This window comes from Macrotis lagotis, chromosome 4 (assembly GCF_037893015.1).
Source record: "Macrotis lagotis isolate mMagLag1 chromosome 4, bilby.v1.9.chrom.fasta, whole genome shotgun sequence".
In the NCBI taxonomy this organism is placed as follows: Eukaryota; Metazoa; Chordata; class Mammalia; order Peramelemorphia; family Peramelidae; genus Macrotis; species Macrotis lagotis.
This window is the reverse complement of record NC_133661.1, coordinates 75,097,888-75,111,329: the sequence shown is the minus strand read 5'-3', so window position 1 is coordinate 75,111,329 and position 13,442 is coordinate 75,097,888. Positions and strand designations below refer to the sequence as shown.

The window sequence follows — 13,442 nt, the reverse complement described above, 5'->3', positions numbered from 1 at the left end:
CAAATGCTCCTTCATTTTGAACATAAACTATTGAATGACTTAGTCCTGTGAGAATGCAATATCTATTAGGAGTCACATCTGTGATGCAGCTGTTGGGTTGATCAGTGGAAATACTGCCAGGCTTGGAGTCAAGGAACACTCCTCTTCATAAGTTCAAATCTGACCTTAGCCATGTGACTAGGCAAACCAAAAGTCTATTTGCCTCAGTCTCCTTTTCAGTAAAATAATCTAGGGAAGAAAATGGTAAACCACTCCAGTATCTTTGGCAAGAAAATCCCAAATGGGACATGAAGAGTCAGATACAACTTAAAAAATAAAAACCACAAAAGCTCATAAAATCACTGAATCACAGATTGAGAGCTACAAGGGACTTCAGAGGTTATCTACAAGAACTTTTCCATTTTGTAGACAAGAGAACTGAAGTCCAATCAGGTTTGTGACTTGCCCAAGGCTGGTTACACAGATAGCAGACATCAGAGGCGTGATCTGAACCCAGTTTCTTTAATTCCAAAACACTCTTCACTACATGGAATTGCTGGGGAATCCAAGTTTCCAAATCCTGGGTCTTAAGGGGGTCCCAGTTATGAGAACCAGAATATAGCTAAAAGGGCAGTAGATCCCTGAAAAACAGGTGAAGATGAGAGCTTGGGGAGAAAATAAGGTCAGAGAGCTCACAGTAAAAAGAAGAAGAGAAAAGGAATGGTACAGATCAGGGAAAGATGATGGAAAAAAGATGAGAAGGTTCTGGAAAGACTGTCATTGGTTCATTTATGAAGTCAGTCAATCTATGTTCAAAGCACTATCTCTGATCCTAGGGAAAAATCTAAACAAAAGGAATACAGAATGGCAAGACTGGAGAGTCAATTCCTAGTTCTGTGTCTTTCTGCCTTGGCTTTCACCAGTCAACTGTTCTCTCTGGCCTTTGATTTTGTCATCTATAAAATGAATGGAATTAAACTCTATAACCTCTAAGGTCTCATGCACCCAGTTCTAAATCCAATCAAGTTGGATCCTCTGTTAAATTTTCATCAATCCTTCTAGGATCCACTGATACTCTCTCTCCCTATACATTAACCCTCTACAATCTGAATAAGTTTTGAGAATTTCTATAGATACAAATGTTATTTATTCCCCTGAAGACTGCCCAGACAATAAGCCCCTCCAAAGACTTACAATGGATCACTGGCCCATACTCAAAGCCTATTCAGTAAAACCTACATTGTTCTGCTGACCCAATAAAAATCTAGGATCACCTCCCTGACATGATGAAGAATTGGGATAGGACTTAAACTGAAGCAGTTGTTTTAATGGAAGTAAACAAGCCCTTGGACAAGGCAATCATTTATCATATATTTATCAACTATTTATATTCCCAAAATCTGTGTTGCAGCATATTATAGAGCAGCCAAGTTCTGAGCTGGGAGCAGAACCCAGTGACATCAAAGACATGCTCAGGCTAAAAGAGGTGACATAGTAGAAAAAAATACTGAACTCAGTATTTGAATTCTGGTCATCCACTCATCAGCTGCAAGATTCACACATTACTAACCTCAGTTTCCTCAATTCCCTGTAATAGGGATGATAATAGTACTTGTATTACTTTGATGCCAAAGGTTGGTTGTGAGAATTAAATGAGATAATGTAGGAAATATACATTATAGGATTATAGGATCGAGAGCTGGAAGGGAATTTAGTCCTCGCACCTTACAGATGAGTAAGGAAGGCACTAAAAACTTGAAAAGATTTGACAAAGGGCACAAAGGTATGATGAGCAGAATTAGGATTTGAACTCAAGTCCTTCTCCCTTCAAGCCAGTGTTCTCCCCATTACTTCATAATAATTAAAGAAGTAGTCTATACCTGTGCATAGGCCACAGTCAGCAATGCTGCCACTGCCATTTTAGCTCTTCGAGGAAGAGGGATTCTCCGGGAGAGTAAATAAAGTCCAGTAATGGCTGTGACTGTAGTGATTCCCTACAAGAAAGGAAGAAGCTAGTCAGAGCTGCTAGGAAGAAATAATGACTTTCCCTCAATTTCTACCTTCCTTCCCTTGTACTCTGTAAACATATATATTGTTTTCTGGCAATATTACTAATGTTCATCTATAAAGACTTATAGACCAAGAGATAGTATTATTTGCAATGCAGACACTTTCCCCAAAAGATCTGGGTAAATTTGACATAGTTGTTATCTTCACTACCATCTGATATAGTATTAGAAAATGCCAACTACAAGCACAAGAAAAAAGAAACAGAATAATAGGCAAAGAGGCAAAATTATCTCTATTTAGAGTTTACAGGTTTCCTTAGAGAATCCCAGAAATTCAATGGAAAAAAGGTGGATCTGTGAGCTCAATGATCTTTTCTCCTGACTTTGGGAGGACACCATGGGGACCTCAAGCTGTCTATTTATTACTCTTCCTTCTTAAATATCAAGTTCATCTTCTTTTTAGTAAAGGAAGGTCCTGATGATATTGCTAATCCAATTAATCTTTGAAAGTTCTTATTTATCATATTTCAGACTGTTCATTATCTTCCATAATAACTCACCAAGCTTTCTTTTATGTTTTTTGAGACTATGCCATATCTTGCTGCTACAGGGATTATTCATCTTTATGTAAACATATACATACATCTGCATAAGGACCCATAAAGATACACAAATATGTATGTACATTGGTATATAATTATATACATGTACATATGCACTCACAAGGTCAAATGAATATAATTATGTGCACAGATATATATGTGTACATACACATAAACACCTGATACAGATGATGATAAATAGTTCAAAATTTAAAGTGAGGACAGTGGAATGGAAATGCTTCAGGAAATTTCAAAATTCCTTTGAACACTCCAAATTTCTCCCCCCCCATCTTCCAAGACACTGTATATTAGAAAAATGATTAATAGCTTCAGTAAAGTATTAGATAGAACTATAGAAATCATTAGTTTATCTGTATAAAACCCAAGAAGAGGTATAAAGAAAAATTTCAAGATAGCAACATGCACAAAATATTTAACCTACAATGAAACATACAGAAATTACATAACTACAAATATAAAAAAACTCTCTACAGAGAGATTTGCCAATGTTTACACTTCTAAATTTTATTTTTTTTGCCTTACCCTTTACATATTCTATCATATTCAACACTCATTAAGCACCAGTGTGCCAGGCACTATGCTAGACCTTGGGGACATAAAAACAAATAATAATCCTTCAAGAAGCTCACCTTCCACTGTATTCATGTCATATCCACTGGGCTGTAAGTTCCTTGAAAGCAAAAACTGTAATCTTTTCAAATTTCATATTCTAAAGGTGCCTGGAAAATACCAGTTACTTAGTAACCATTTAAAAGTATGCTCCTTGAGGGTGGGGGAGGGTTTTGTTTTTGTATTTGTCTTCCTAGTGCCTTAAGCTTGCCTACCCAAACCATTCTAGGCCAGAAATGAAGCAGTTCAAAGGTGCTGGAGCTGATCTGAGTGGGCCTAAGGCCTATGAGTAGCCCCTGTACTTTCATCTTTTTTTGAAGACAAACCTACCAGGATTCGGTGATCAAACTGCACCATGGTTGGATTCTCAAAGATGTTCCTAAGGACTGGAGAGAGGGTAAAGAGATCCTCTGGGATCCATCGCTCTCCCATCTTGGGGAAGGAGTTGTATACAAGGCCAGCATCCAGGCCTGCCACAAAGGCCCCTAGAGTTCAAAATAAATTAAAAAACTCACAATAAGAAGGAAGCCAACAAAAATAATTCCTTGTACATATAACATCCTAGTGCTACGGGGAGGAAATAATAAAAGTGACAGAGGTATTCTGGTAATCAATTCCCTGGCATCTGTTAAGCACCTCCTATGTCTAGGAATCGTGTTAGGCTCTGGACACAAAGGCAAAAACGAACTTGAGTGAATGGAGAAAATCACACCTACAAAATATACTGCACAAGAAATCAGTCAGGTGAGTGATGTGTGCATGAGAAGAGGAGAAAGACAAATTGGGGCTGAGAGGCTAGAGAACCCCAGGAGTTCAGATTTACACTTTGGGAGTACTAAATGATCATGAAATAATCCTTTCCCTGATGGTACTCTGTATGAAAAATACATTTAGAGAAAGTTCAAGAAAAATTATGGATTGCAGATTCAAAACTGATTTTTAAAATGAAGTCAGTAACAACTGTGCTATTTCTTTCATTTCTGGATTAAGGTGAAAGTTTTCTCAGGAAAACAGCCCTCAGGGCACTGCTATTTCATCAATTATGTTTTGATGTGACAAAATATTAGTAAATCAAAAATGGAGAAATGCAGATTCATATTTAAGAATCAAGGACAGAAAATAGAGGCTGAAAAGCAGGGGATGGGGACAAGAGAGAGAAGGAGAGGTAAAGGGGAGGGTGATGAATAGAAGGCAGGTGGGATGCATTAGGAAACGATGAAGACTCAAGAGAAGACCTCATACCTGAAAGAGCTGTAAGGAAAACCAGACCTGCAGTACCATGAGCAAATCGTCTCAGCTGCAGGAGCTGACGGGTTTCCAGCAACTGTACAACATAAGGAAGATGAATCACTTAGACAAATGATATTACTAGATCTAAAAACAAGCAACATTTTTTTCAAAGTCAAATAAAAGTAAAGAATAAGGTTAATTATGTGGCCAATGCAGGAGCTATTTTGAATAGTATTTAGTGTTTAAAAAGGACATCAGTTAACTATTCACCAGATCAGCAATGACAAGGTACCAAGTAAGTCAGAACAAGTCTCTATGTCTATTCCAGTCCCCCCCACCCATTAAAAAAAAAAACCCTTCCTAAGGCTCTCAGGCTCAGGATTCTGGTCTTTCCCATCAGGTACTCCAGAGGATACTGATAGTTTGACTTGACTTGCCTGACCCAGGTTGCCCTCTGCCCCCCCCACCAGGGTGCCTTGGCTTAGTAACCTATGGTGGATACTCTTCTCCATAAGAGGTGCTTCTCTGGATGATGGATGTAACTACTGGAATAGTCAACTTGCTTTATCTTCAGTGTTCTGTAGACATTTTACTGACCAGAGTTCTTAAGGCCTCCAAAGTTGGTTTTCATTTCTTTACAACAACATTGCTGTATAAGCCACTCTGATCCTACTTACTTTAACTCTGCATCAGTCTCAAATTCTCTTTATTCATTTCTTATGGCACAATCACATTTCAGCACATTCATATGCCACAACTTGTTCATTCCTCAACTGACAGGCATTCCCTTAGAATCTAGTTCTTTGTTCTTTTTTTAATACTATCTTTAATCCCAACAAGACTTTTGCTTTGGGGAAAAAAAGGTTTTTGCTTTGGTTGTGACGATTTTCTCCCTGGTATTACATAAAATGTAAACGTTTTTACACAAACAAAACTAATGCAACTAAAATTAGAAAGGAAACAAGTTGGCAGAGAAAAGAGAAATAACACAGGAGCTCTTCCTTCTTTCACCCCAGCATTCCTGTCCCCTTCTTTTAATCTTCTTTTTCCCCAAATACAGCTTTAAATTTTTTTTTTTTGCTGTTTTTAGCTGTCTTCAACCAGCTTCAATTTATTCTGAATTTTAGTATTCTTGATACTATTCTTATAGGACTTAAATTTACTCTTCATTTCCTGCTCTTTTTTCTTATCACCTTAAAACTCAGTATTTCCTGTGCCCCCATGTCATTCCCTATAAAGACTGCTGTATATAAAACTGGTAGCTGAGGGATTAGTGAATGAGAGCTCTGAAAGTGGACAGTATAGATAGAAAAGCAGAGGGTTGAGAAATTAACTTTGGAAAACACATTTAGTTAGTGGAAAGAAAATGATTAAAAGGTAGAAGAATCAGGACAGAAGTATCAGCCACTAAAAAAGAAAAAAAGTTTCAAAGAAGAAATGCTCAATAGTGTATAAAAGCTAGAAGTTTTGTTGTTTGTTTTTTTAAAGTGAGAACTGAAAAAGACCAGATACTTAGTGCCTAGAATCTAGTGTAAAGGAGACAAACGCCAGATTATAGATTAATAAGGAGGGGATGGATTTTTGAGGAAGTACAGTAAAGGCAGACAACTTGTTTGACTAGGAAAGGTAGTAAAGAAATAGAATCATCCAAATGTAGCCTGCATCAAATTTTTAATTCTAAGGCTGGCTTTTCACTGACGCTGGCATTTATGTGCATCTTTTCCTAACTGTTAGATGGTATATGCTCAAGTATTACAAATTAATTTCAGTATGAGAAAGAAAAAAAATTTAGATAAATTCACTGCAAAGCATATACACATATGCATCCCACATTTTGTCTTATGTGTAGTCACAAAACTATAGCTCCAACTTTCTTCTACCTTTAAAAAACCCCCTCACTTAATCCTACCATCTCCTCAAGTTATCATCCTATCTCTCTCTTCCCTTTCATAGATAAACTAAAAAAGTTGTCTACTCTTGGTGCTTTCACTTCTCCCCTCACTTCTTACAACCCCTATATCAGGTTTCTATGTTCTCTTCAGTGAAACCAAAGTTACTTAATTGCCAAACTTAATGGCTTTTTCTTAATCCTTCTCTTCCTTGACTTCTGTAATTACCTAATGCTTTAGCTACTGCTTTTTTCCCTCTGGGTTTTCACAACTCTGTTCCTGACTTTGCCTCTCTTCCTACTTCTCTGATTCCTCCTTGGATTTCTTTGCTGGACCATCATCCACATCCTACTCCCTTGAGGGTACCCCAAGGCTCTGCATGGGTCTTCTTTCTTTCAATCTCTTTTGGCAATCTCCTCAATTCCCCTAGGTTTAATTAACTATGTCTTCAAAGGTGATTTCAAGGGCATTATATACAACTCTGAGTGCCAATCTTAAATCACTAATTGCCTTCTGGATATTTCAAATTAGATTCCTTCAGGCATTTAAGACTTAAAATAAACTATTACATTTCATCCACTCAGATCCACTTCTTTTCCTAATGTCTCTATTTTCATGAAAGCTACCACCTTCCTTTCAGCTTTCAGTCACCTACATTTGCAAACTAGGAATCATCCCATGTTCCCCATCTCCTTACATCAGACAGGTGTCAAGTTCTGCAAATTCTACATCCATATCGCTTAAATTTTTCCCCTTGCTTTTTCATGTTAAATTAGTCCACTTATAGTGTCCTTAACTAATATGTAGAACACATACCATCACATCACAAAGTACAATGCATATACTATATTCCTGTGAACTCAAAAAGTAGTAAAGATATAACTTTTCTTATTCTGTTACCTTACTTTCATAAATAACCTTTGGTCTGAATTTCTTCTTCCTTCTTTTGGGTATTTGCGAGCCAAGTGCCAAAGTCTGGTCTTTAAGTGAAGGGTTTCTTTAACCTGAGATCAATGGATTTGTTTTTTTCTTTTAAAAACTGTACCTAACTATAACTAAAGGTACTAGGCTTCCCTTGAAATTCTATGCATTTATTTGATGCACTAAAAACATCTTCTGAGAAATGGTCTGTAGGTTTTCCCAGACACTGGCAAAAGTGTCAGGGAATTCAGGATTCAAAAATGGTAAAGGAAGCTCTGTTCCCACTAGACTTCTTCCAACTTCATTATTTAAAACTTGTTCTTCCTGTCATTCTTCAATGAACTTCATTGTACACTAGCAAGATAATAAACCGTCTTGCTCATTCATATAAATCGATTCTGCCTTTGGGTGACAAGCTCTTGGTCTCTTCCAAAAATTATGCAGTCTTCTAAAGATATGACTTATTTAGGCCACAGAATTCAATGTTCCTTTCATTCTTGGCAACATTTTGTTTCTAGACATTGCTAGACATGATTATAAGGAAAGCTTTATTTAAGTCAACTATCATCCACAGTTCACTAACTTCTAAATCTTCAATTAGTGAGGACATCCAGTTCCCTGACACTAGCATCACTACAGGACCACAACCAGGAGTTGTCTGGAATGCAGACTGTCTTTTACCTTGTCTCGAGGAAGCAAGAGGAAGAGTGCAGTCCATAAGCTGGCACAATAGAGGACAAGGGCAGAGCCCAAGTGAGCAGCCAGGCGATACTGGCTCACCCGAGGAATGTCATAAGAATCTGGCTTTTCTTCTAAGCCACTCTTCACCATATACCACCCCAGCAGTCCCTAACAACAAATGGAGAGAGAAAGAGATAACAGGATTCAAATTAGCTACATAGCTAACATTGTTGTTGTTTGCCTTCCATTTTTGGGGGGGAGGGTTGCAAGGCAATGGGGTTAAGTGGCTTCCCCAAGGCCACACAGCTAGGTAATTATTAAGTGTCTGAGGCCGGATTTGAACTCAGGTATTTCTGACTCCAGGGCTGGTGCTCTATCCACTGCACCACCTAGCTGCCCCATTACCCTCCATTTTCAAAGAACACCAAGATATCAGGGAGATGATATCATGGGAAGCATGTGAACTGGATTTGAGTGAGTAGTGCTGTACTAAGTCACCAACCTCACTTTCTCCTCCAGCACCATCTGGGTCCAATGGTCAGATAAAGATCAGAATGACTGGAGATGGCCCTGGATGTGAGGATATAGCTATAAACATTAGAAGTAAATAATTTAATTTTATTAAGGCTGAATGGTGCCTTCCCATGTCCCTAAGTTTCCATACCTAGACAAAACCCTTCATCAACATCTATCCATTTTTGTGGAGTAGTTTCAGAATATTTCTCTGCTCACACTTTAAAAATCTAATACCTCCAAATGTGCTCTATCTCATTCAAGGGACTTTACACTTCTACCTTTATCCCTTTCTGCTCTGGCATCACAGTATTAAGGATAAATACCAGCTCAAAGGATTTGAAGGGACAATGTTCTGGTTGTGAGGTGGTTCCCAAGTGATGCTAAAAAAGGAATTAAAAAGGTACTATACTACTGACTGTAATATAAACATTCTACCATTGTACATTTACCTCCTACCACTTTCAACCCTACCCCCCTCAGTGCAAAAGATCTCAGAATCATAAATTTCAAGCAAAAAGGGCTCTTAGAGATCATGTAAATAACACTCTCATTTTATAAATGAGGAAACTGAGAAGCAAAGTGGCTAAGTGATTTGCTTAATGTCACACAAGCAGAATAGGGATGTAAATCAGGTTCTCTGATTCCAAAAGGTCATTTTTTGGACCCCCCCCCACTTTGAGGTAGCTCTTGGTGTTAATTTTAAATTACTTTCATGTATTAAAAAAAAAAAAATAGGAGGACACAGCTAGGTGGCGCAGCGGATAAAGCACCAGCCCTGGAGTCAGGTGGACCTGAGTTCAAACCCGAGTCTCAGACCTTAATAATTGCCTAGTTGTGTGACCTGGGGCAAATCACTTAACCCCATTGCCTTAAATTAAAAAAAAAAAACAACTTTTTTTTAAATAGTAAAGGGGAATCCTAAAGGTTTTCTGGCACCTTTCCTGGCTTCTCTGTCTTTAACATATATTTCTTATTCCCTCTGTCTTTTGCAACTATTCTTCTTTCATCTGTCTCTCAGTAGGCTAGTCCTGACGCCCTTACCATCTTGTAGACTTCTCTATTGCTCTTGATTCTATTTCTGCAGTTCCAGGGACACTACTTTTGCTTCATGTTTCTATCATCTTTTCAAATGCTTATATTCACCTATCGATTAACTATGGGAAGTCTTCTAAAGTTCTTTTCGTTCAGAAACTTAATATATATACAATTTCAATTACTATTATTTATCACCTTCCTGCACTACTCAGGACTTGGCCTTCACTGCTCCAGGAATCCTATGATTCTACAAGATCACTTCAATCCTGGAATCTACACTTTATCAGACTTCCTGGCCCTGGGACCCCTCTCCTGACTGGAGGGCTCTTCTCAGAACCTCCATTTAAGGAGGCACTCAGGCTAGTCATCAATTCACTTCCTACCCAGTTGCATTCCTCTGGATTTTTTCACTATGTGCCATCCCCATCCTCTTCCCTCAGTTTCTTTCTGCAATGTTTTCCACCATTAAATTGTAAGTTCCTTAAAGACAGGGTCTGTTTTTCTTTTCTGTATTCCCAGTGCTTGACACTGTGACCAGTACAAAGATCTTAACTAATGCCGCCCTGAGACAACTTCAAAATATTTTATGGTACAGTTACAGGATTATACATATAGAGCTGAAAGGGACCAGAGAGTTATCTAGTCCAAGACCCAGTTCTAAGAATTTCCTCTTCTATGTGGCACTTAGGGAAAGTTTTTCTATTTCTGATGGAACCTAAAAACACTGAAACAAAACATCATTTAGTCAAAAAAATAGGCTGATTTGTAAACTCAAGTGGATGTTTCTGAAAAGCTTTCAATCTCATATAACTCACCTGGAAACAGACTAAGCCACAGAGGGCAAGAACTCGCCCTTTCATGCCATGGACGAGCCAGCCCTTTCTCCAAAAGTAGACAGTAGGAAGGATGTATGCCAGGCCCACCACCCGCCCCCACATTCGGTGGGAGTACTCCATGTACCAGATGAATTTGAATTCTGCCAAGGTCATATTATGGTTCAAGCTAAGTAAAAAGGAAATCAATAATTTCTTAGTTAAGTTTAACATGATAAAAACAAAGGTACAATTTGTTTTGTGCCTCACAAAATAGGAAATACCTTATTTTTCTGAAGCTAGGAGTTAATCCTTGCTAAAGAGACATTATCAGTCTACCTTATTTGACAACAGGATCTTTCTACTCCATGGGGTAGCGGGGGCAGGGTTTGTGTTCGTGTTTGTGTGTGTGTGTGTGTGTGTGACAGAATGGCTGACCTACTCTCCCATTTGCTGGTTATCTTCAATATAAATAGCATTTTACATATCTTTAGGAAAGTTCAGCATCTTCAGTGTTACTCTGGCATTCTTCACAGGAATATCCTATCCCCTACAGGATTCTCAATTCTATCAGTCACTAAAAGGCCACCTTGGAATTTTGGGTATAGTCCAGAAAGCTTACAAAGCCTATCAGAGCCAAGACTAACAAAGTGCCACGTATTCTGAAACATTTGATTAGATAATGAAAAAGCAAAATAAATAAAATAGGAGATTAGGATGTTTCCCATGGGATCCATTTTTTGGTTTCCCCTCATACTTCCATTCAATAAACTCAATTCAATTCCACTCAACAAAATTTGGTATTTGTTACTATTTTATAAATTATTTTGCTTACATTTTAAATTCTGGAAACTGCTGGTATTTTTGGAACTCTGTTTCCCATTCTTCTTGGCTTGCGGGTGGTTTCATTTCCTTTATCAAGTGCCAATCTACCATGGAGAGCCCAGACTCTGTCAACCTTAAGAAAATAGAAATGGATATTAAGAACTTTAAAATAAATCTGCTGGATCTATTACTTATAGACTAAGGGAATAAACATCTGAATTTAACCTTGCTAAGGAAATTCTGCTTTCCCTTCTCTCACTGATAATTTTTTCCTGGTAATTTTCCTTAAAGAAAAGGCATTATCAGGCAAAAGTTTATCCTACCTTTCCTCTTTTTTCCTTCCTTCTCCTTCTGCTAGTCTTTGGCAGGTCAATACTATTAAAATCCAGTTTTTCTGAGATCTCTAATTCTGGACAGATTAGGATTTCAGATCTGAAAAGAGCCTCAGATCACAGTCCAATCCCTTCATTTGACAGATGAGGAAACTGAGAAGACTCATGGTGTTTAGCTGATTTGCCAGATAGCGGCAGAGTTCCATATACTGTTCCTGAATGTGTTCTTTTCTCTCAGCATTGTTGTGCTTGTAAAAAATACATCAGAATATGTGTAGTTCAGTCATTTCAGTTACCTCCAAATTCTTTGTGATCCCTGGCAAAGTTTCAGTTTCACTAGTAAAGATACTGAAATGATTTGCCATTTCCTTCTCTAGCTCATTTTACAAAAGAGGAAGCTGAGACAAACAGGGTTAAATAACTTGCCCATGGGGACGGATAGGTGGTGCAGTGGATAGAGCACCAGCCCTGGAGTCAAACACTTGATAATTGCCTAGCTGTGTGACCTTGGGCAAGCCACTTAACCCTATTGCCTTGCAAAAACCTAAAAAAAATAAATAACTTGCCCAGTTACACAGAGTTCGAGAGGCTGAATTGGAACTCAGGTCTTCCTGACTTCGGGCCCAGTATTCTCCCTACCACACAAGGGCCATCCAAAATGTGGCCCATGGATTTTATGCAGCCTGCCTATGGGCTCACTAAAGGTTTCAGTCAAGGAAGCTGAGCTATCAGAGTTCTCACTAAAATGGCAATTTAAAATATAGTCTATTGTTTCAATAAAACCTTTTAAGTTTAATTGGGGAATGCTCACCTAGTCACTCCGCCAAGAATAACTGCTCCTGCCACTGTTCCACTGCAGACCAAGAGCCAACGGCCCATAATCCGCTCTGCAGCCTTCGTGGGGATCGATACTGCCCCCTTTCCAGACTGCAAAGCTACTTCAGACAGGGTACCCTGCTGCCTTTGCAAGAGAGGGAGCTTTTGCCCATAATGGAAACCACACTAAGGACCAAGGAAAGAAACATCATGATTTCAGAATGAAAATCTTCTAATATGTTACCCTTTCCCTTAGTATGCTCTATGCTTTTCTACCGTATTGTCTTGTTCAATTCTTACTAGTTCTAAGTTCCTTGAAGATCGAGGTCATATTTTACCAAAATCACAAATTTCAGTAGGTTTTTCAAAGGGCTTTGTTCACTACCAGCGACTTGGAGCAAGTGGATTTGGAATCAGGAAGATCTGGGATTCACATCCTTTATCATATTTCTTAGCCATGTAAAACTGGGAAAGTCACTTGCCTCAAACTCAGTTCCTCCTCTGCAAAATAAAAGCGGGCTGAAACTAAGCCCCCTTACAAAGCTCTATGGATAGTCGCACGAAATCAGAGTCAGGACTTAATCACATCTCATTAAATCACAAAGAAATCTCAAGATTGCTTAGCCCATTCCACTCATTTTCCAGATGAGGAAACTGAGGCACGGGAAGTTGCAGATGCGCACTCGGTCATCCATCCTCTAGCTGCTCGCGTCATTTCCGCTTTCCCTTTGGGGAAACTGAGGCCGGCGGGGCCCGCCCTCCCGCCACTCTGTTCTAGAAGCAACAGCGCCGTCCGGCTTCGCTCCTTTGCCATAATTATCCTCCAGGAACCTCCGCGGACACGGCCAGGACAACAGTAAAGAATGGGGCACCCCCGGGGCGAAAACAGACGAGGGAACCAAAGAGAGAAAGGCCTGCGGGGCGCCCCCCGGGCCTCCCCGCCCTGCCTGCCCCCCGCCCGCCCGAGGCCTCCTCGGGACCTCAGAGCCCCGCTGGGGCGCCCGTACCCGGGGAGCCCCCCGAGTGGCCGGGAGCCGGACGCCTGGACTCCCCAGCGCCGCTTTTAGAGGAGGAAGGAGAAATCGCAGCATTGCGACCGTACTTGCAGCCCCGCCGCCCGGCCAACCCACACCCTCCCACAAGCGCCGCGCGCCTTCTTCCGGCC

General features: G+C 39.5%; 1 protein-coding gene across 5 annotated transcripts in view; it reads right to left on the bottom strand.

The window, feature by feature from the left end:
- COX15 (cytochrome c oxidase assembly homolog COX15) overlaps positions 1-13,442 on the bottom strand; it is a 23,159-nt gene extending 9,717 nt beyond the window's left edge. For 3 of the 5 annotated variants that reach the window (XR_012477833.1, XR_012477834.1, XM_074233174.1), the window contains exons 1-8: positions 13,285-13,442; positions 12,273-12,463; positions 11,140-11,262; positions 10,308-10,494; positions 7,942-8,109; positions 4,463-4,544; positions 3,551-3,705; positions 1,860-1,973 (exon numbers count right to left, since the gene is read on the bottom strand). Coding sequence is in view for 1 of the 5 variants with exons in the window: in XM_074233174.1 (XP_074089275.1) it covers positions 1,860-1,973; positions 3,551-3,705; positions 4,463-4,544; positions 7,942-8,109; positions 10,308-10,494; positions 11,140-11,262; positions 12,273-12,463; positions 13,285-13,368 (1,104 nt within the window). In the remaining 4 variants the exon portion in view is untranslated. Of the gene's footprint in view, positions 1-1,859; positions 1,974-3,550; positions 3,706-4,462; positions 4,545-7,941; positions 8,110-10,307; positions 10,495-11,139; positions 11,263-11,452; positions 12,253-12,272; positions 12,464-12,577; positions 13,207-13,284 lie in introns of those variants that run through there. The other 2 variants (XR_012477835.1, XR_012477836.1) reach the window with 2 other exon arrangements.